The sequence below is a fragment of the Chlorella variabilis genome (assembly GCF_000147415.1).
Source record: "Chlorella variabilis unplaced genomic scaffold CHLNCscaffold_1, whole genome shotgun sequence".
Taxonomy (NCBI): domain Eukaryota; kingdom Viridiplantae; phylum Chlorophyta; class Trebouxiophyceae; order Chlorellales; family Chlorellaceae; genus Chlorella; species Chlorella variabilis.
In genome coordinates, this window is record NW_005435087.1 from 2,965,346 (window position 1) to 2,986,605 (window position 21,260).

A 21,260-nucleotide genomic window follows, 5' to 3' on the forward strand; every position below is an offset into this window, starting at 1 on the left:
TCGAGGCACAGGGGTCGAGCCATACGCGGTGTGTGCACAGGGGTGCCGGCTACTGGCGGCTACGCGCGCGGGAGGTCGCCGCCCGCGGCGGCAGCCTGTGCTGCAAGCTTAAGCAAAGGACAAGCCTATCCTTGCATGAGTCGGGCTGCAATCCCACGCGAGCATGCAGCTGCAGGCGCGGCCCCGCGGCCGCGCACCGCCAGCAGCCTGCGCCGCGCCAGCGTGATCTCCGAATCGGTTCGGTTGGAGTAGGCGTGGACGCCCTTGGCATCGACAGTCAGGGAGGGACCCTGGGAGCCGACGGCGCTGCCGGGCACCTCCACAGAGAAAGAGCCCTCCCTAATCTTGACTGCGGGCAGGCGGGTGGAGCAGCGGGCGCGGGGTCGGCGCCCGCTCGGCGGCGGGCCACGCCTCCGCCGCCAGCAAGCAGCGCCCACGGTATTCACGGCGCCTTCTCACCTGGCCCTTTCAAGACGATGCTGCGGCCAGGCGGCGCTTCCAGCACCAGGTCGCCCTCATCGGAAATGTACTCCAGCCCGTCATCGGCTTCGCCCTCCTGAGGCAGCAGGAGGGTTGGTAGGGGTGGGGGGCAGCGGCGGCGGGGCGCTGTAAGCCGGCCAATCCCCCTCCCCCGAGCGCGGCCTCAGGGCCGCGAGCCCGACCCGGCATCGTGCTCCACTGCGCCCTGCCACCCACCGGATCAAGAGCGTGGAGGCGGCGGCCCGCGTGCACCGGCAAATTGGGCCTGTGCACAGGCCTGTGCCCGCCAGCTCCATCAGGCGCGGCATGCTGCAGCTGCACACCGCCCCTGGAACTGAGCAGAAGGTAGAGCGTGAGGCAGTGGAGCGCGCCCGAGGCGGCCCAAAGCGGCAGGTCCTGCCGCCGTCGGGAGGAGCTCCTCGAGTCGGCCAGCATGACACCCAGATCGCGAAACAACAATCGGGGGAAATCCTTGGCCTGGATGAGCCCGCGCGCCCAAATCTGTTGAACGTACTGGCCAGCTTCACCCCCACTTGGCGGCGGCCTTCTCTGCGCCGCAGCTTCTTCTTCTTCTTCCGTGTCTCCTGTCTATAACAATAGACACAATCCGAGTCTGTAATACGAACAATGCCCTGAGTGAGGAGAGGCCTGCATCAGATGAGCTGCAGCACCGGGGAGCAGCGGTGGCACGGGTGGGAGGCGGTTTAAATGCGTTACAGTCACCCAGCTATGATAGGCCGCGTGAGCAGACCTTGGGCAGGGGGCACACGTGATAAAGGGGCATCAAGAGAGGGGGTGGACCATGGAGCACCCTCTCCATGGCGGTGACGTGTGGCGGTGTCAGTCCGGTGTGCGTGGCAGAGGCTGCTGCCCTCAAACGGCTTCTGCGATGGTAACTGGCATGTCAAATGTTTCAGTTCCTGCATCCGCCTTGACCCAGCTCGAAGCTTTCGTTTGCCAGGAAGAAAGGTTGCTCTGCTGCCGCTGTGCTGAAGCTGCAGTTCTGGGAATCGGCCAACCCAAAGTGGAGCCACGCGCCGCCGGGCGCTGTCTCTCCCTGCCCACAACACTCCCCCAGGCACAGGATCCTGATGGCACAGCACCTGGGTCCCTCTACGCAGGCGGCGCCACTGCCGGCGCACGTGCCACCCCACCGCTGGGCCCAGCGCCACGTCTCCTTCTCCTTCCGGCGGCGCCCCGGCTTCAGCTGCTGCCTGACTGGCGAGGCGCGCCTGCCGCTGCCGGCGCTGCTGGTGTGGGAGCTGCTGACGCACCCTCACAACGCAGACAAGCAGGCGGGGAGGCTCTGCCGCTTTCCCCCGACGCTGCATCCGCTGCGACAGCTTTGCATGCCCGGGTGAAGCATAAGCACAACAGATGGCACTGCTGGCTGCTGCCCACCCTGCCGCAGCCATCCTGAGCAACCCGGAGCGCTGCACCCTGCGCGGCACCATCGCCGGTGGCGGCGGCGGCGAGGGCGGCAGCAGCGGCGGCGGCGAGGACGACCCGTTTGTGTGCGAGGTGGAGCACGAAACGAGTGAGCCCAGCTGCCGCCTGTGGCGGGGTGACAACATGACGCGCGCCGAGCTGTGCTCCCCATCCACTTGTATCGGATTTGATCCCCCCCCGCACGCCGTGCCTCCTCCCCTCCCGCCCTGCAGCCTGCCGCTTCCTGGGGTTCAGCGGCCGGGTGGTGACCCCGTTGCTTGTGGAGCAGGATCGCAGGACCCTCACCATGCGGTACCGTCTGGCAGCCGCCGCCGCAGCCGCCGGTGCTGCCACTGGCGCAGCGGAGCCCGGCGCCGCCGCCGCCTGCGGGCACCTGGCCGCGCTGGAGGGCTGCTGGGTGATCGAGCCAGGTGAGGAGAGGCTGGGTGGAGGGGCACCTCGTGCAGCTGGGGGCTTGCAGTGCTGATGCGCCGGCAGCTCAGCCACAGCAGTCTGAGCTGGCTGGCAGCGCTCAGCCTGCTGCACACTGATTGCGGCCCTGCCTCAGAGAGGCCCCACTACTGCCCACCCACCCCTCTCCTGGCCTCCCGTCTCAATCGCAGGCGGCCCCTGCAGCAGCACGTTACGTGTGGAGCAGGCGATTCAGCCCCGGGGGCTGCCGCCGCTGCTGGGTGCCGCTGTGCGCAGCTTTGCGGTGGGGCAGGTGAACGTGGGGCAGCAGGGAGGGTGTCTGCAGTGCCAGGCCGGCCGCCTTACGCCAGCCGGAGGCAGTGCATGAGCTAGCCCCAGTCAGGCCACCTTGTCCGTGCTGGTACCATGCCTGTACCGCCTCGCTTGTACTGCGCAGGTTCGCGACACCTACAAGGACCTGTATGCTGAGGCGCTTCGCATCCACGGCGGCACGCCCACCCTGCCCCTCAGCCTGAGCCTCTTGCCTTCGTCTTGCGCCGGCGCCGGCACTAGCAGTACAAGTACAAGTGCTGCTTACAATTGGGATGGCGGCAGCGCCTGCGGTGCTCGGCCTGCCGCCAAGGAGGAGGTGGAGCGAGGCCTGCCGCTGCCCTCACGGGCAGCTTCCGACCCTTCCTCGGTGCTGGAGCGTTACTCGGCTGGCAGCAGTACCTTAGGCAGTACCATCAGCGAGGACTGTGACCCTTCCAGCCCCTTTGCTGCGGTCAGCAGTGCTTCCAGCTGCGGCTCAGGCGGCTCGTTTGGCGCACCGTGTGGCAGCCGCCCCTCTGCTGCCGCCATTGCAGAGAGCAGCAGAGCGAGCCCCGCCTCCCACCCGCTGCCACTGGCCCGCCTGCTCAGCGAGGCGGCCAAGTGCCCTTCAGCCAGCCTGGCCAGCCCCGCGCACTCTGGCGCTGCTGACGGCGGGGCAGGGGCTGGCTGCTGCTGCTCCCAGGCGAGCACCGCAAAGTCAGAGGTGGAGTGGCTGGGCATGCCCGTGCCCGACGCCTGGTGACAGTCTGGCTGGTGCTGGTGCCCGCCCGCATGAGGGACGCCTGGTGCCGACGTGAACATGACGCTGTATTACAGCTTTTGTGATACCACCACTTTTCTCGCTTCCGGCTGTGGTAGTCGCTGAAAGCCGCACTCAACCAGAGAACCAGTTGTTGTTGCTGTTGTGCAGTTCCTGTAACCTCGCGATACCTGTGTACCCGTCTACACGCTCTGTAAGTGAAACAAGAACAACCTAGCTTGGGAGCACAGTGCTGAGCACACATCGCAGATTCCAGCGGCAACGAGCCGGCGGCGCGCTACCGCCCATGCACGGTTGGGCAGGAACCCCTCCTGCGGCCCCAGCACCGATGCTGCGGCGGTCCCGAGGGATGCCGTCTGCCCATCAGCCGCTCCCTGCCCTCAAACAACAAGCGAAATGCGCGGCCGCCCGCGGGTCTTGATATTTGTTCACAACTTTCTTCCCGCTCCCGGCGCCAATTTCAGCCTCCCCGAGCCCTCCCACTGCATTACACCCTCTCCATCGTTCACAAAGAGTGCCAGAACTGCGTGTGTGCGGCTCCAGGGCAGCCCTCCCGCCGTCAATCTATTTAGACAGAATCAGGGGGCCTCCATCGGGCGTGTTCCCCCGGCGCAGCCCTCCCAGAGCTAGGTTAGCCTTTTCGGAGGTGAGTGGGGATGGGACCAGTCGCTGCCGGGCCGCTGCGCCGCTCCATCTGGCGCGCGGAAAATACCACCGCGGTCCCCGTCTTCTGTGTCCCCAGCGGTGTCGGGCTGCACCCAGCCACATAGCAGCATGTCCCGAAACAGAAGGGCGTGGCAGCTAGTCCCTGCATGGCCCACATGTGCTGCCGCTCAAAGGATCCGCGTTCTCACGGAGTTGCCGTTCCCCTTATTTTCCGCAGTCCCAACGTTGGAAATGGCCTCCCCAGCGCGCTGCCTGGCGCTGCTGTGCTGCCTGGTCGCGGCGGCGCTGTCCGCGGGCGGCGCGGCGGCGGCGCCTAGCGCTCACGAGCGCGCCTGCGGCACCGCCTTTGGCGTGCTGCAGCGCTGCGCCGCCTCTGGGGTCGCCCAGGAGACAGTGCGGGCGCGCTGCTGCGGCCTGCTCGGCATCTTCAGGCGCAATGGCTGCCTCTGGTGAGATGCTGCTGGTGGCTGGCCCCCGCATGCGTTGTAAAGAGGCAGGCGCAGATTGCGGAGACGCCTTGCGCGCTGCAGCAGCCTCGTCCATCCCCCGTCCCCCGTCTGCTGCGCCCCTTGCCTGCGCTGGCGCTGCAACCAAGCCACCCCATCGCATCCTTGCCGCTGGTTGCAACCAAACCCTCCCATCTGCTAGCCCCCCGCCCTTCCCTCCCGCCCGGCCACCACCTCACCCGCGCCGGCGCCCCCCGCTCCCCCGCCTGCCCCCTGCCTCGCAGCCCCGACTGCCCTCCCGGCGCCTCTGCCGGCGCCACCAGCCCCAAAGGCCTGCTGCTGGGTGTGGAGCTGTCTCCGCTGATGGAGCTCTGTAGCCCGGACGCCCAGCCGCAGCAGCCGCCGCAGCAGCAGCAGGAGGCGCGGCAGCAGAGCGCCGCCGAGGAGCAGCCGGCAGGGGAGCGGGGAGGGGAGGAGGGGTATGATGAGGACTCGGCCATGGCTGACATGGCGGGGAGGGCGGCGTGGGCGGAGGACCCACGCTCACGCCAGCACCCCGCCGTGTCTGCTGCCAGAGCCGCGTCCGTGCAGCGTGGGCCGCTCATGGACACACCGGAAGGTGGGCAGGAGGGTGGAGGATGGAGGGGGCGTGTGGGGCGGCCTGCATTGGTGGCAGCAGCTGAACGGGGGCGTGCGCCGACGGCGGAGGCGGAAGGCAGCGGGACGCGGGGCTCTGGCTTCGCCCGCCGCTGCTGCCCTGCTGTTGTCATGCCGCATCTCCCCATCCCCCCGCTCTCGCCCCGGCCCTCGCCTCCCTCCCATACCCCCTTGCACTCCTCCCTCCGCCACTCACCGAGCTGCCGCCCTCTTCTCACATCCTCACATCCTTTCTCTTCTCACATCTCCTAACACACTCCCCTACTCACATGCACCAAACCAGAGATCCCCTAATCACACCTCACATCACACTCCTTTCCTACCGCCCCCTCTCCCGCCGCAGACGACTACGACAACCAGCTGAGCGACGGCGACGCCGCCTTCATGCTGATTGACCCGCGGGAGGCGGCACGCTATGCGCGACGCGCCGCTGACCTGGCGTCCCGCCTGGCCGCCGACCTGGCCGCCGACGTGGCCGGCGGCGGCGCCGCGGCCGCCCGCATCGGCGCCACGGTGCAGGCCCGCCTGGCGCAGCTGCTGGCGGGAAGCCCCGCCGCCGTTTTCGCTGCCGCTGACGGCGACGTCGACGACGACGGCGGCATTGGCGGCGAGGCCGAGCGCGAGGCGGAGGCGCTCGCCTCGGCCGCCGCCATGTCGGACGATGACGACGACGCCGGCGACGCGTCTCGGGAGGCCGGCGCGGGCCGCGGAAGGATGGCGCCCGTCGTGCGGCTGGCCGCCGCGGCGCAGGTGCCCGCGACGGCGGAGCAGCGGCGGGCGGCCGCACTGGCTGCGGCCATGGAACGGCAGCAGGCGCGGCACCTGGCGCGGTGCGCGGCGCAGCGGTCGGCGCTGCCCCCGCGGCTCGTGGGCGAGCCGCAGCGGCAGCAGGAGCGGCAGCAGCAGCAGCAGCGGATGAAGCTGGAGCTGGGGCAGGGCGAGGGCGAGGGCGAGGGCCAGGACGGCAAGCGCCTCTCTGTGGATATCACCATTGACGCCGACAACCCAGGTGGGTGGGGGCTGTGTGTAGCGGCGCCTGGCGCCGTGCGCGACGGCAGGGGCGGCCGTGGGCTGCTTGCTCAGGGTTCAGGGCTGCTTGCGGTGGCGCCGTGCCGCGGCAGCCTCACCCGTCCCTCCCCAGCCCTTGCAAGCGACTCCCAGCACTGACTGCGTGTGTTTTCCCCGGCTTGTGTCCCTCGCCCCCTGCCGCTGCAGAGGCCGCGCGGCGCATGGCGGGCAGCATCGCAGCCCTGCTGCGCACCTGGCAGGCCGCCTCTGGCTCCGCCTCGTCGCAGGAGCAGCTGTCAGCGGCGCTGGAGGCGGCGGCGGCGGGCGTGGCGTCCGCCGCGGCGCGCGCGGGCCCGCTGGGCCGCGCCGGCCTGCAGCCGCGCCAGTTGGAGGTCCGCCAGCTGGAGGAGGGCGAGGCGCGCACCTGCGCCTGCATGACCGCCGACGACTCCGCGCTGCAAGAGTGAGCTTGCTGCGGTTTTCCCGGTGTTGCGTTTTGTCGGCGGCGGCGATTGTGTTTGGCGACGCCCGGCCCCAGCCACCGCTTGGGGCCCGCCTCTGGCCCCAGCCTTTCCCTGCCCGGCCCGGCCGGGCTGCCTAGTGTGTGTGGCACGACGCGCGGCCGGCCCTGTTGCCTGTTCTGCACGCCAGCCTGCCTGGGGGCGCCTTTGAAGCGCTACTGGGGCCTGGGTGCCGATCCCAGCGCACACCTGCCTGCCTGCCTGACGTGGCCTCCACCCCTTCCTTCTCCACCCTCTCCCCGCAGGCCCGCCACGGACCTCCCCTCAGCGCTGTACCAGCGCTACCTGGCTGCCCGCCTGGCGCTGTGCCGCTTTGCGTGCCAGCACGAGCACGCACTGGCGGTGCTGCTGGTGGGCGAGCTGGCGCTGTGCGTGGCCTGGCTGGCCGTCTGGCTGCTGCGCCACTCGGCGCGCGGCGCCCGCGGCGGCGAGGGCCGCGAGGGCGAGGGGCACGAGGAGCCGGCCGCCGGCCAGTTCCTCATCGCCGCGGCGGCGGACCCTCAGTGGCGCCGCTGCGGCGGCACGCTGGGGCAGCCCCTGCTGGGCCCCGCCTCTCGCTCCTCATCCCTCTCCTCCATCTCCTCCTGCTGAGCCCCGGCGAGCACGCTCCCCGGCCCGCTGCCTGCGCCAGCCTTAACGTCAACACTACGGCGAGACTGAGCCCCAACCCATCCCCTTTTTGCCAACACATGCACCTGCCTTCTTACCCATCCATCCCATCCCATCCGCCCGTTTTCTCCTGAGGCCGCCCCGCACCTACCCACCGTGACCCTCCCCCTCCCTGGGCCCTCTTTACCTCTCGGCACACGTCACGAGCCGCCAGCCGACGCGGCGCCGCCCGCAGGCTGCCTGCCCGGCACGCGGCGCCTACTCACGGCCTATACATTCTGGCGGCACACACTCCTAATCTTGGGCGCCGCGCTGTACAGAGCCCAGCTACACAGATGTCCCTGCTGCTTTCCTCCCTCATCCAGTACCACCCCAGCACAACACCATTCTTCTCCCAATTCTTGCCTGAGGAACCCCGGAACCCACCCGGCCCCCTCCTCCCAGCTGCCCCATGCTGCACCCTGTGGGAACGCAGCACAACAGCAGCCTGCTCCGTCTCTCGCAGCGGCGGGCCCACGCCCGCCCTGCCCAATCATTCCACCCCTGCCTATTCATCCCGCCATTCAAATGCACAGTTCATGGGGGCCGCGGCACAAGCTGTACTCCAGCTCTCCACCCCCTTCTGCACCTGACCCGCGCCCCAGCGCAATGCAGCAACGCCGACCGCGCCTGCCGCGGGCGTTCTGCATGCTGCCCTGCCCCTCTTACCGACCCTGACCCCCGGGCACCACCGCTGGCACCCTTGTATATAGCCTAGCGCACTCCTTACACCCCTGTATCCCAGCACCCCTCTTACCCACTCTTACCTACCCATCCCCTTCTGTAACCCCAATCACACACGCTCACGCAGGCAAGGCATGCCTGGCTGGAAGGGGGCGGTTGATGGGGTGAGGGCAGCAAGGCTGCCGCCTAGCAGCTCTGGGCGTGCATCCATCCCATCTGCGCCTGTGGTTTCCTCCAGGCCAGGTATAGGGAGGGGCTCGCTTTGCAAGGGGGAGAGCGAAAACAACGTCAACGGAAGCTGCAAAACCAAGCAAATACATGTAGGCAGCCCCGGGACGGGCAGGCCGGTGCGCATGCGTGGTCAGATGCACAAGCAGAGCATGGAGTCCCCGAGTGCACACACGCAGGGCAGGGGCTCTCAGGATGCATACAACCGCCCAGGGTGGGCTGGGAGCGAGGTGCGCGCGCCAGGGCGGGGCTTCGCTGCTGGTGCCGCCAGCGCCTGTCACCCAGGATGCCCCGCCTAGGCCTGCCATGTGCCCGCCACGCTGGCTCACATCGTCACTATACCCCTGCCGCCGGGCATGTCCATGTCATCGTTCACTGCAGCCCAAAAGGCAGCACACACTCAGCGCCATCCATCCAGCCAATCCGCGCCTGCCGGCACAGCGCAATGGCGGTGTCACAGCAGGCGTGGTTGGGCACCCGGGCACCAGCCAGCCAACAACAGCAAGGGCAGCCAAGCTAGGCGCTCTCCCTCCTGGCCTCCTCTTGCACACACTGCTTCAGCGCCCTGCCATGCAGTCAATCCTGGGCCAGCCACCCACCGGCATCAAAGGGCAGTCGGGGCATGGCCGAGGCCTCCCCCCGGGAGCTCAGCGGCAGGTCCACCGCCAGCTGCGGGCCCGGGGGCGGTACCGCCTGCTTCCTCACCACCTTCCTCCCGGGCAGGAACCGCAAGGTGCCGCTCTTCTTCCCCTTGCTGACAGCCTTGTCCGCCGTCGGGGCAGCCGCCACCTCGGCCGCATTGACCCCTGTGTTCTCGTCCGCCGCGGTGCTGCTGGCGGCGGCGCCGCCGCCTCCCACGCCGCCCAGCTTCAGCGGCGGCACCTTGACGGCTTGCAGCTGGGAGGCCGCGGCGCGGCCCTTGGGAGGGGTGGGCAGCTTGGCAGGAGGGGCGTACGCCAGAGCCGCGGGGGCACTGCACGGCAGCAATGTATGACAGGCAAGGTCAGCGGCAGCCTCTGGCACTCCCCGACATGCTGCCTGGCGCGCAACGCTAAAACACTGTTCTCTCTCCTCCCAGCCCTCGAAGCCACTCCACTGTTAACAGAGGCACCCTGTTGGCAGCTCACCTGGCAGAGGCAGGCACGGCAGCAGCCTCATCCTCGCCCGCGCCGGCCAGCTCCGGGGCGGCGGCGGCGGCGCTGCGGGCGGCCGCCGCGCCCGCCATCAGCAGGCGCGCGGCGCGGCCGGGCTCGGCAGTCACCAGCCGCATCTGCTGCATCCAGCCCTCACCCACCTCCACCTGCACCTGATCCAGCAGCCTGCAGGAGGAGGCAGCGAGGGCGGCGGTTGGCAGTGCAGTGCAGGCGCAGCACAGGTGGGGACAGCAGGGCGGCGGTGTGCTGGTTGGCGTGGGGGTGGGCAGGGCGTAGGCGCGTGCTTTCACGCAAGTGGATGGGCAGCAGAGGGATGGCAGCCAGCCAGCCCGTGGCCTCACTTGAGGCGCTCGTCGAAGCTGCGGGCGCTGTTGAGCTGGTCGGGCAGGCTGTCCAGGGCCTCTTTCCTGGGACAAGAAAGGAGGAGCAGGAACATGCGAGGGGGGATATTGTTTTAGCGTGCCCCAAGCGCAGCCAGCTCCATGCCACGTGTAACGAAACACACAGGCGAACACACAGGCGCACGTAGTGCATAGATGATTAGCACGGCGCCGGCAACCCACCTGCAGCGCAGCTCCACCCCCATGGCAGACAGGAAGGCGGTCAGCTGGTCAGCTGAGATCTCGCCAGAGGTGAAGCGCGACAGGGCGCCGCTCACGGCCGCCTTAAGCTCCGCCACCTGGCAGGGCGGGCGGTGGAGGGAGATGGAGGTGAGGAGGGCGATGGATTTTGCTGATAGTTGGAATTGGGGAACAGAGCTCTGCTGCGGTCGGGCAGGCTGCCAGGCAGCACCGGCCGGCCACCGGTGCATCAGCATCCACTATGTCGGGAAGGGAGCCTTGCCGCCGCCTGGCAGCCCACAACCACCTTCACCTTGACCCTGGAGCCGAAGCAAGGTGGCTGCACTGCGCTGCACCCAGCACCCAGCAACATTGCCCAGCACCCACCAGCACCCACCAGCACCCGCCAGCACCCACCTGCTCCTGGAACCCCGCCGCCTCGTGCTCGTACTTGATCTTCAGCCGGTCAAACTGCTGCAGCAGCGTGCAGTTCTCCAGCTTCAGCGACTCTGCGGCCGACTCCAGGGCGGCCTGCCGCTCCAGCAGGCTGTCTGCACGCGCTGCCAGGGCCTCGTTCTCGGCCTTAAGGCTGCTGCTGGTGGCCGCCAGGTCGGCGTTTTCGGCCGACAGCCGCTGGTTGACCGCCGCCAGCTGCGAGGCCTCGGCCTCCGTCAGCTGGCGCTGCTGCTGCGCGGTGCGCAGGTCGCGCTGCATGTCCTGCGCGGAACAAGGGTGCGAGCGGCGGAGCCAGTGGCGTGGCGGCGGTGGTGAGCGACGTGCCGAGCGGTGGCGGGCAATGCTCCTCAGGGCGCCAGCAGCCGGACATTCTTGCTGGACTTCGGACGAGGGTGATCGCTTGGCGAGCACAGGAGGCCAGGGCTGCCAGGAGAGCGCCAGCAGCAGCGACAGTGGCTGACAGACAGCTCCAGGCAGGGCCGGCCCACGCTTCACTCACCTGCAGCTGCTTGCGCAGCGACGCCTCCTTCTCCCGCAGCTCCTTCACATCCCCGTTACCATTATTGTGAAGAGCTCGGTGCACCTCGAGCACCGCCGCACCGGCGCCAATGGCCACCAGGAAGAGCATGGTTGCTCAGGGCATCACAGCTGCGCGGCTGGAGGATTCACACGAGCTTGATTTGAGTGCGCCAGGCCATGTTCTGCCAGGTCACAGCAGGCTGGGGAGCACCCCATCAAGCGGGCCTCTGCGCACTGCTCTCCATATACCACAGCTGCACCAGTGGGCGTCCGAGCCACCCCACCCTCCCTCGCAAGTGCACACATGTGGATGTCCCGCTGAGCCCTCCCTTTGGCCTTCAGAACCAGCTGGAACCGCTCCAGGGATCCACAGCACCCCCCTCTGGATCCCGCCTCCCCATCGCCGTCACCCGCTTCTCTGCCGCCCCCGTCGCCGCCGCTCCTCGCCGCCATGGCCGCTGCTGCGCCGCCAGGCGCCACGGGAAGGGCAGCCATGGCCCGCGCGGCACCTGATGACGAGCCGCTGACAGGCTGGCAGCGGGTGGGGCGCCTGGCTGGCTACGCCTTCAAGCGGCAGGAGCCCGGGGAAGAGGTGCGGTGTGCCGTCGAAGCGGCGGCACTCCCAGCCTTGCTCCCCACCCGTGGCTCTGCCTATTGCACCCTCCCTTGCCTGCCTGAACCATCACCTGGCCCTGGCGGTCCCCTGCAGGTGCCCCCTATGCCTGAGGAGCTTCGGGAGTGGGCCCAGGACACCCTGACCGCCACCCTGGTAGGGCTGGTGTTTGGGGGCGGCAAGCAGTGGATCGACGAGCGGGGGGCAGGTGGGCAGGGGGCGCCGCTGTGTGTGCCTGTGTGTGACGCGTGTGTGTTTGTGCGTTGGGTGGCGCAGGTGCGTGGTCGGGTGCGCGGGGTGCTCAGCACGCTGCTGGAGAGGGCAGCCAGAGGGCCGCAGCCCAGCAGATGGGCGCCGCCAGAGGTGCACCCTCCCGCCTGCCTGCCGCCCGAACCCGCCTGCCCGCCCGCCCCCCTCCCCGCCTCGCCCCGGCCAGCAGGCGCGCCGCAGGCGCCGCCCGGCGCGCCCACCAAGCTGCACGCGGCGCGCGCGATCGCCGAGGAGAACACGCAGCGGCTGTCGCGGGTGGCCAACGCGTCGGTGCGAGGCGGGCTGCACTTTGGGGGCCTGGCGGCGGCGTTCTATGCGGTACAGGTGCTGAGCGGGGTGTACCGCGGGCGCCGCGACTTCCTCGACGCGGCGCACGGCGGCATGGCGGCGGGCGCGCTGTTTGGGCTGTCCCGTGAGTGGCGGCGGGGATGAGGCAGCGGGGTGGTGGTGGTGGTGGAGGTGCAGGGGCAGCAGCGCAGCAAGCGAGCGGCTGCAGGCTGGCGGGCTTTGCTTTCATGAGGGGCAGCCCCAGGCGGGACGCTGTGTGGAGTGCGCTGTGCGTCAAAGCTCCCGTTCCCGTCTGCCCCTTCCCCCCTGCGCTGCTGCAGTGCACCGTAGCATGGGCATGCGCGCCTCGCCGCTGCGCAGCCTGGTGCTGGGGGCGGCACTGGGGGCCTCCCTGGGCATCCCGCTGGGACTCCTGCAGGTGAGCGGCCCCGCACCCCACCCCAGCCGTCGCTTGGGGTTTTAGGGCTCCCTAAACCAACATGCCACATGTGTGCCGCTGCCTCCATCTGCCTGCCCGCCGCCGCTCTCGGCGGGGGTGGCGGGGCGGGAGCTGGGCGGGAGCCGAGTGCGAGCAGGGGCGGGGCCTGGTGCCGGCATCCTTTGCTGGCGGGCAGTCAACGTACTGATGTACCACTTTATTATGGTACTACTGTACTGCCTGCAGGACAAGGTGGCCTCCCTGCTGCCGGAGGAGCACCGCGCGGCACGGCTGCGCCGCCAGCTACACACCGAGGCCGTCATTGCGGGGACAGGTGGGCGGGGACAGGTGTCCCCCTCCACTCCTCAACCTGTGCCCGCCTGAAGCCCTCTCAGAACACCGGCAAACCCACAACACCCACCACCCGACACACACCTAGCGCACCACCAGCTACCGCACGCAACTGCCCACCTGCCAGCCCGCCCTCACCCACCACGCTCCTCCTGCTGATGCCGCTTCATGCAGTGCGGCCGGAGCGGGTGCGCGCGGCAGAGGCGGCGCGGCCGTACGATGTGGCGGGAGCGATCATCCAGCAGCTGGAGGCCAGCCTGTCTAGCAGCCCCACGCGGCAGCAGCAGCAGCAGGGGCAGCAGGGGCAGAAGGGGCGGCCGTGAGGTGGCGCCTCCTGGCTGCCGCGCTTTGCGGCAGGCTTGCGCCAGCCCCCTCGGCCCCGCCTGTAAGGTGTTGCGCGCTGGGGGCAGCTGCCGGGGCAACAGGGCGACCAAAAGCCAAGGATAAAAGTACAGGGAATGAGCGACGCAACGCAACAGCGGTAGCGGGGGTGGTGGTACCTGCCAAAACAACAGTGCACGATGGTACAGCATGGGCAGTACTGCCCGTACATGCCTCAGGGTTTGGGTGGCGGGCTCATGGCGGCGTGGTGCCGCACACACCACTCCTCTGCCTTTAGCTCCATGCCTGCCGCCCCCGCCGGCTGCTCCCCGGCAGCTCCCCGCCGCGGCTGGGCGTCGGCGGCAGGAGCCGCGGCCGCCGCCGCCAGCCGCTGCGCCCGGCGCTGGAAGGCGGCTGCATCAAACCCCGCCGCCGCGGCGCGCACTGCCCACGACGGCAGCGGCGTGGCCGGGTGGGCAGCAGGGCCTGGAGCCCAGCCTGCGGCTCCAAGCCCACCACCACCACCGCCGCCGCTGCTGCTGCCGGCCGCAGCCGCAGCCGCGTCGCTGGCCGGGGCGTCGCCGGCGTTGGCCGCCGGCGCGCGGCTGGCGGCGCTGACGTGGCGGCCGCCAGCTGGGAAGTCGGGTGGAAAGTCGGCTGAGTCGACCTCCAGCCAGATCAGGGTGTGGCTGCTGTTGTAGATGGCTCGCACCGCAGACAGCCGCCCGCTGCCGCGCAGCTCCACAGCGCAACCGACGGCCTGCGGGGGGGGCGGGCGGGGAGGGCAGAAATAGTAGTTACTTTGTCAAAAACCTCTAATAAAAAGGAGGAGGGAGGGTTACCGCAGGGGCTGTCCCCAGCCATAGTTTCTTTCTCTGTGTGTGTGAGGAGGGCCTCGGCTATAGCCGCGAGCGGGTGCAAGGGCAGAGGGCGGAGGCTCCAGGCGGGGGGCGGCGTGCTGGGCTCGGGGGCGGCAACCACCGCGTGCATGCGCACACCCACGCCCTGCCGCCAGAGCAGCAGCAGCACAGCAGCTGGACAGGGAGCAGCAGCCCACCTTGATGCGGCTCTCTGCTACGCTCAGCACGCCCGGGCCCGCCGCCGCCGACGCCGTGTCGCGCCACGCCCGCAGCCGCTTGGCGGCGGGCGGCTCCTCCGCAGCGGCGCCGCCGCCCGTGCCCGTCGCGCAGTCGCCGTCGCCGGCCGCGGCGCGCTTACTGGCGCCTCGCTGCGCGGCGGCGCCGGTCGCTGCTGCCAAAGCGGGGCCGGGCGCGGCGGGGTGCGGCAGGGCGGCGGCGGCGCCAACGGCGGGCGTGGGCGGAATGCGAGGCCAGCTGGCGGCACGGGTGAGCAGAGGGGCTACCAAGTGGGGCAGCCCCCGCGCGTCGCACTCAAGGTTGCAGCCCTGCAGGCAGGCGGGAGGCGGCGGCAGGCGGCACAGAGCTCAGCCGCGCTGCGTCCGAAAACAGCGCCGGAACAAACCTGGCAGGAAGTGAAGGCAGGCGGCACGTGGCTGGAGAGGCAGCAAACGCGATGGTCCTGTGTTTCTGTGGTTTCTGTGCTTCTGTGGTTCCTGTGTTGATTCCGGGGCTGGATCCAGGCAGGCAGCCTGGCGGCGGCACCCGGCAGCGGCCGGCCCGGGCCCGCCGCCGCCCACGCGGCGCACCTGCACGGTCAGCCTGCCGCGGGTGTGCGCCACGCAGGCGCCCGAGGTGGCCCGCAGCGTCAGGTTGGCCAGCCTGCCAGAGGCTCTGGACAACAGGTGACGGGGAGCGCGGGAGGCCGCGGTAAGTAGGCTCAGCCGCCACGAAAGAAACACGCCGCTGCTGCCAGCCGCACGCAAGCTGACCAGCAGCGGCGGCCGCGGCGGCAGCATCAGCGGCACCAGCAGCGCAGCAGCAGGGTTGGCGGCGGCAGCAGTACACCCCACCGTCCCGCCTGAGCGCAGGCACGCAGGTTGGCGCCAGGCGCGGCGGCGCGCTGCCAGGGGCCGGCTTGCCTGAAGTCCAGGAGAGCATCCAGGCCGGGTGACCCTTGCAGCACACACTCCCCTGCCTCTACCCCACCGCCCAGAATGAGCACAGGGTGCGGCACGGCCAGCGGCGCGGAGACGGCGTGCGGCGCTGCGGGGCGGGGCGGGAAGGAAGCAGGGGCAGGGTCAGGGGCGGGGGCGTGAGGCTGGGGCGGGTTGCAGGGTGCTGCCGGCCGGTTCCCGCAGGCTGGAACCGCAGCCGGCCGGCTGCGTACTGCCTGCCAGCCTGTGGCTGCTAAGCAGGGCTGGCGCCCATAACAGATGGGCGGCGCCTCCAAGCAGCACGACGCCGCCAGCAGGCGGCGGCATCGGCATGCATCGCCGCCGCTGCCGCAGCCAGCGGCAGGGCGCAGGCTGCGGGGCGCACCTGGTCCAGCCTCGAGAAGGATGGTGTCTCCCGGGCGGCTGGCCGCCACCGCCGCGTCCAGCGTGGCAAACTGGCTGCGGTACCAGTGCGGCGTACCGTCGCCTGCTGCTGCTGCGGCTGCTGCTGCTGCTTCCGCTGCTGCTGCTGGGCTGCCCAGGGAGGCGTTGGAGGCGGCCCACGGCGGCAGCGCCGGCGCCGGGGCGCGCTCGGCGCGGCGGGGCGCGGCCGCGGCGGCCGCCGCCGCGTGCGTCACAAACAGCCAGGAGCGGCGGTCGAGTGCCAGGTCCCGGAAGCGCTGCGGGGGCAGGAGGGGGGGCAGGGGGCGAGTTGGTGGACGCGATCAGGAGCAAAGCACTGAGGCCACAAACAAGTGGAGGTGGGTAGAGAGGCGGGAGACGAGGCGGGGGGTTGCGGTGCGAGGGCGAGAGGTGGTAGGGCAGCGGTTCGTCATTGATTGATTGCCCTGTCGCTCGCTGCATCGCAGCTGGTGCCTGCCCAAGGCTCGGGGCAGGAGAGACGGCCATGCCAGCGCGAGGCCCTTCCTCCAGACCACCGGCGCGATCCTGGTCTCACCCGGCAGCTTGCGGCGACATTGAACAGGTCTGGAAGCGGAGTCAAGAAGCTGAAGCAGTGCAGGAGCAGCGGGTCATCCAAGTCCTCGAGTTGGCGCATGCTGCAGCTCCCTGGACGCCTCTGCGGGTGCCAGAAGAATTGTTTGAATTGCCGTGGTGGGGCGTAAGGCGGCATTCATTGCATCTGTGCCATCTCAGCAGAGGGCGCCAAAACCCTGGCGCTCGCTCCGGGAAGCTCACGATCGGCATGCAGTCCCAGCCCGACATCGAGGAGCTTCACCCGCTTGTGCCCACTGCCGTGCCGCACAGGGGCGACACCAGCGTCGACTTCACTGAAGACTCGGCCAGGCGGGTCGGCGAGGATGAATGGACGCAGCGCATTTTCGGTGAGGGCAGACGCAACAACGCCGCCGCTTAGCTGCAGGGGGGTTAGGGATCCGCCGGCCAGCGCACCTCGGCGGCGCCTGCGCCACTGCCACACCAGCCCGTGTACCCCCCGCCATGCCACCCCTGCGCCCTTATATGCTCGCAGGCTTGCCAACGATAGACACCCAGGGGCCCGCGGGCAGCCGGGTGCCGGACCTGGATGACCGGCCGCGCAAGCCGCCGCGGTTTGGCGGCGAGGCGGAGCCGGCGTTCCGATACCAGGCTGACCCCGAGGCGCCGCCTGATGCCGCAGGTACGGCGGCAGGACCCGCAGAGGGCTGCCTTGCCGTCGGCGGGAACGCCAGGTCGAGCCGACTGAGAGGGCTTGGGCTTTCAACACCCACCTATGTGCCGCCCCCGCCGTCTCTCCACCGCTTTGTGCCCAACACCACCTCTTCTGCCACCGCTTCTGCCCACGCTTCGAGCTGCAGGCCCGCAGGCGCCGGCGGATGCAGAGATGGGAGAGGCAGACTACGAGGGTGCGGCGGGGGAGGCGGCGGCGGCGGCCGTCACGGCCGCGCGCCGCCAGGGCTGCGCCGGCAGCGCAGCCATGCTGGACGTTCTGGAGGCGGCGGAGGAGGCCTATGAGCGGCAGCAGGCGGCGGCCGAGGCGCATCACCACCACCACCACCCGCCGCCGCAGCAGCAGCAGCAGCAGCAGCAGCATGCACGGCTCGGCCAGCTGGCCGGACAGGTGAAGGCCGCGGNCGGCGTGGCGGGGGCTGGTGCTTTCCACGCCGCGCATGAGGCGCCGCCGCCAGACACCCCCCGCAAGGCCGCCATCCCAGAGGGCACCCGGGAGCACATCATCCAGGCGCTGTTTGACAGCCTGAGGGCCAACCCGCGGTGAGGCGAGCAGCCGCCGCCGGGGTGCTGCTGCCGGGGTGCCACGACCCCGCCTGCCCGGCCTGCCTGCCCTGCCCAACCTCCTCCCCATGCCTTGCCCACCTGCCTGCCCCGCTGCAACACTCCTGCCTCCAAGCCCCCAGCTCGCACTCACAACAAGTCACCGCCTAGCCCCTGCCCACACCACCGCCATCCCCCACCCCCCACCCTTACCTCCTCCGTCGCCTCTCCTGCCCCATGCCGCAGCTATGCAAGCGATCCCGCCCGCGACGTGCAGGCACTGGCACACGAGGTGGAGGACGCGCTGTTCGCCTCCTGCCACTCCAAGCAGGCGCGCACGGCCCGCTTACCGCACCTGCTTGCATTCTTCTTGCACCCCCCGCCCGGTGCAGCCACCCAGGCACCACCACCACTGCCGCCGCCACCATCATCGCTCTGCCAGCCGTCTGGCCACCCTACCCCGCGCTGCCGCTTGCCCGCTTGAGCGGCCTCCGGCCCCTGTCATGTGATGCTGCCGCCTGCTGCCGCCCGCAGGTGTATCTGTCAAAGGTGAGCAACGCGGTGCGCCTGGCTCGCTCCGTGGCCGACGCAGGCGACATCCCCCGCATTGCCAGCGGGGAGCCTCGCGAGGTGGCCGAGGGTGAGCAGCAGCCCACAGCAAGGCGCCCGCTGGGCTCGCTGGTGGAAGGCGCCGGGCAGGCCAGCCGACACACGCGTCAGCGGCGCCGTGGAGGGCGTGGCCTGGCACGGCAGGCTGCCACTGCCGCTGCTTCCTGCCTGCCTGACGGAGGCGTCCGCGCTGCACTGCACGCGCTGCAGGCCACACGGCGGGCGAGGCGTCGCCGTATGTCACGGGGCTGCAGGGCTATGTGCTGAAGCCTGAGATGCTGAGCTGAGCTGCGCTGAGCGGAGCGGAGCTGAGCGCGCCGGGAGGGCACAGGCGGACGGGCGGCGGCTGTACCAGGCCAGGCTGTAGCAGGCCAGGGATGCCTGGGTCGAATCCATTCAGTGATCAGGAAGGCGGCTGGTGATCTTTAGCCCGGTGTGTAATGGTGTACCCGCCGTGCCGCGCACACATGCGGCACGTGCCACTGCGCGGCAGGCAGGGATGCTGCCGTTGCGCTGCCGTGCTGCGGATCCCAAGGATCAGCGGCACACATGCACTCGCCCCTGGAGTTCAATCCCAGCACCAGCAGGGATGGCACAGCTCCCAGGCGGCGGCGGCGCCTGCCTGGCGGCGGTGGGGGTGGAGCTCCCAGCCTGCCCCCGGGGCCCAATCGGGCTTAGGTGGGCACCAGCCGGCGTGTGTAATGGCCTCAGGGGCACGCCAGGGCTCCTGCGAATGAGATCCCCGCTCCTTATCCCTGCTACGTGGCGCAAGGGTGAGCGTGCGATTGCCAGATGGCCGCGAGCCCCGCCTCCCCCGGCCTTCTTGCAGCCACGCTTGCAGCCTCTGCAGTGGGTGTGAGAAGCACAGGCAGCCCTGGCAGTCATGCAGGTCGCAGCGGCAACCCAGCAAGTAGCCTCGCTCCGGCGGCTACAGACGTTCGGCCGCACCACCAGGCGGCGCCAGCCATGCGGGGTCCAGTGTGCGGCTAGCACGGCGGCAGAGGCCACCGTGAGCGTGAAGTTGCCGGCCACCCACATCGCCTCCAGCCAGGCTGCGCTGCAGCAGCTGCAGAGCACCAAGGCCGTCAACCGTGAGTCCAGCTGCTGCCATAAGTGGATTGGAGGGCGGCAGGCGGCCGCCCCTGCGCGGTCCCTCGCTCCGTGAGGGGTTGCTCTGGGGGGAGTCATGGCGCAGCATCTTGGCGCCCCCCACAGCCCTCCCCGCCATCCCCTCACACGACGCCAGCCGGTGGAAATGCGGCGGCGATGGGCGGGGCGGCGTGGGGGGCTGAGCCAGCCCACGTCGCCGCCGGCCGCCGCCGCCGCCCCCTGTGTCTCCGGCCCGCCGCCGGCCGCTCACCACGGCTCGCGCGCCCCCTCCCCGCAACCCCCCGCAGGGTACGCCATGGAGAAGAAGAGCAGCATCATCGCCATCGGGCTGACCATCCACAACGCGCCCGTCGAGCTGCGGGAGAAGCTGGCGGTGCCAGAGGCGGAGTGGCCGCGGGCGATTGAAGAGCTGTGCAGCTACCCGCACATCGAGGAGGCGGCCGTGCTTTCCACCTGCAACCGCATGGAGATCTACGTCGTCGGCCTCAGCTTCCACAGGGGTGAGGCGCGCCGCCGGGGGCCGGCTGGCAGGCAGGCAGGAGGGAGGGTGGGTGGTTTCGCCCCGCGCCGCCGCTCCGCACGCACGCGCGCCAACTCTGCTCAACCTCCCCCACCCCCCTGCCCCTCCCCGCAGGCGTGCGCGAGGTGGAGGAGTGGATGAGCCGCGCCTCAGGCGTGCCGCTCGACCAGTTGCGCCCGCACCTCTTCCTGCTGCGCGACCGCGACGCCACCGGCCACCTGCTGCGCGTGTCGGGCGGCCTCGACTCGCTGGTCATGGGAGAGGGCCAGATCCTGGCGCAGGTCAAGCAGGTGGGTGCTGGCGCGGCCGTGAGGTGGCGCTGCCGCTGCTGCTGCTGCTGCTGCTGCTGCTGCTGCCGCCGTCGGAAACAAATGTTGCTTAATGCGCGTGGTTGGAGCAGCTGGTGCTGCGTTCGGTTTGCTATGAGCCCGCACAGTGCCGCCCCGCCGCTGTTGGCGCTGCTGCTGCCGTGGGGTGGCGCCGCCGCGAGCGCGTGGCCGGGCCTCCCCGCTCTGGTCGCCCTGCGCAGCCGCCTGGCTGGCTCCCATGCCGGCCCCCGCCCTCCACTTCCCTCCACCTCCCCGTTTCCTTCCTTCCTACGTTCCTTTCCTCCCTCCCCCCACACCTCCTTCCCTCCCCAGGTGCACAAGGTGGGCCAGAACTGCCCCGGTTTTGGCCGCCACCTCAACGGCCTGTTCAAGCAGGCGGTGACGGCGGGCAAGCGGGTGCGGGCCGAGACCTCTATCTCATCGGGCGCCGTCTCCGTCTCCTCGGCCGCCGCCGAGCTGGCGCAGCTCAAGCTGCCCAGCCACGATTTCAACGATGCCAAGGTGAGCTGGCGCCAGGCTGGCGCCCTGCCACGCTGGTGCCACGCCACGCTGGCCCCACGCCGGCGCCACGCTGGCTCTGGGCTGGGCTGGTGCCAGGCCGCGGCACACACGCCACACGCCCGCCGCCACACGCCCGCCCACCCTGCCCCTCCCCCTGCCCCCTGCCCTCCCCCAGGTGTGCATCATCGGCGCGGGCAAGATGAGCCGCCTGCTGGTCAAGCACATGCACTCCAAGGGCTGCACCCGCATGACGGTGCTCAACCGCAGCCTGCCGCGTGCCGAGGCGCTGGCCGAGGAGTTCCCCGAGGTCCAGTTTGACATCCACCTCATGCACGACCTCATGAAGGTGGGCTTTTGGTCCTTTTCTTTCTTCAGTGGTGTGATCCCTTTTTTACTGTGTTGTGGGCCTGTGGGGGTGTGGTTGTGTGGGCCTGCAGGGCCGCTGCTCCCAGCCCCGAGCTGCTTCCCTGCCCCGACCCCCGACCTCACGCCCTGCCCCCTCGCCCTGCCTGCCTCTGCAGTGTGTGGAGGAGCACGACCTCATCTTTGCCGCCTCTGGCAGCGAGGAGCTGCTGGTGCGGCGGGAGGATGTGGCGGGCATGGCGCCCGCCTCCGACAAGGTGCGCTGTCCACCTCCGCCGCGCTTTCCTCCGGCTGTCCCCCCTCCCTGCCATGCCCCCCTGCCTGGGCCCGCCACACAGCCGGCGTCTGCCCCCGCTGCGTGGCCC

General features: G+C 70.1%; 3 protein-coding genes across 3 annotated transcripts in view; 2 read left to right on the forward strand and 1 right to left on the reverse strand.

The window, feature by feature from the left end:
- Positions 1 to 8,892: 8,892 nt before the first annotated feature.
- Positions 8,893 to 13,222, forward strand: CHLNCDRAFT_49731 (hypothetical protein; the record flags this gene model as incomplete). The annotated part of the gene is made up of 11 exons (XM_005851903.1): positions 8,893 to 9,198; positions 9,994 to 10,134; positions 10,594 to 10,654; positions 10,687 to 10,751; positions 10,979 to 11,069; positions 11,433 to 11,551; positions 11,669 to 11,780; positions 12,012 to 12,254; positions 12,451 to 12,548; positions 12,795 to 12,882; positions 13,074 to 13,222. The coding sequence occupies 11 exons, from the start codon at positions 8,893 to 8,895 to the stop codon at positions 13,220 to 13,222; spliced, it is 1,473 nt and encodes a 490-aa protein (XP_005851965.1).
- Positions 13,223 to 13,455: 233 nt separating this feature from the next.
- CHLNCDRAFT_133681 (hypothetical protein) lies at positions 13,456 to 16,291 on the reverse strand (the record flags this gene model as incomplete). Its single annotated transcript, XM_005852216.1, has 6 exons — positions 13,456 to 13,980; positions 14,278 to 14,625; positions 14,887 to 14,971; positions 15,151 to 15,343; positions 15,620 to 15,914; positions 16,193 to 16,291. The coding sequence occupies 6 exons, from the start codon at positions 16,289 to 16,291 to the stop codon at positions 13,456 to 13,458; spliced, it is 1,545 nt and encodes a 514-aa protein (XP_005852278.1).
- Positions 16,292 to 18,904: 2,613 nt separating this feature from the next.
- Positions 18,905 to 21,260, forward strand: part of CHLNCDRAFT_33707 (hypothetical protein) — a 4,387-nt gene continuing 2,031 nt past the window's right edge. The window contains exons 1-6 of the mRNA XM_005851904.1: positions 18,905 to 19,163; positions 19,470 to 19,682; positions 19,817 to 19,992; positions 20,344 to 20,532; positions 20,708 to 20,878; positions 21,054 to 21,253. Coding sequence (XP_005851966.1) covers positions 18,956 to 19,163; positions 19,470 to 19,682; positions 19,817 to 19,992; positions 20,344 to 20,532; positions 20,708 to 20,878; positions 21,054 to 21,253 — 1,157 coding nt within the window. The 5' untranslated portion in view covers positions 18,905 to 18,955. The remainder of the gene's footprint in view (positions 19,164 to 19,469; positions 19,683 to 19,816; positions 19,993 to 20,343; positions 20,533 to 20,707; positions 20,879 to 21,053; positions 21,254 to 21,260) is intronic.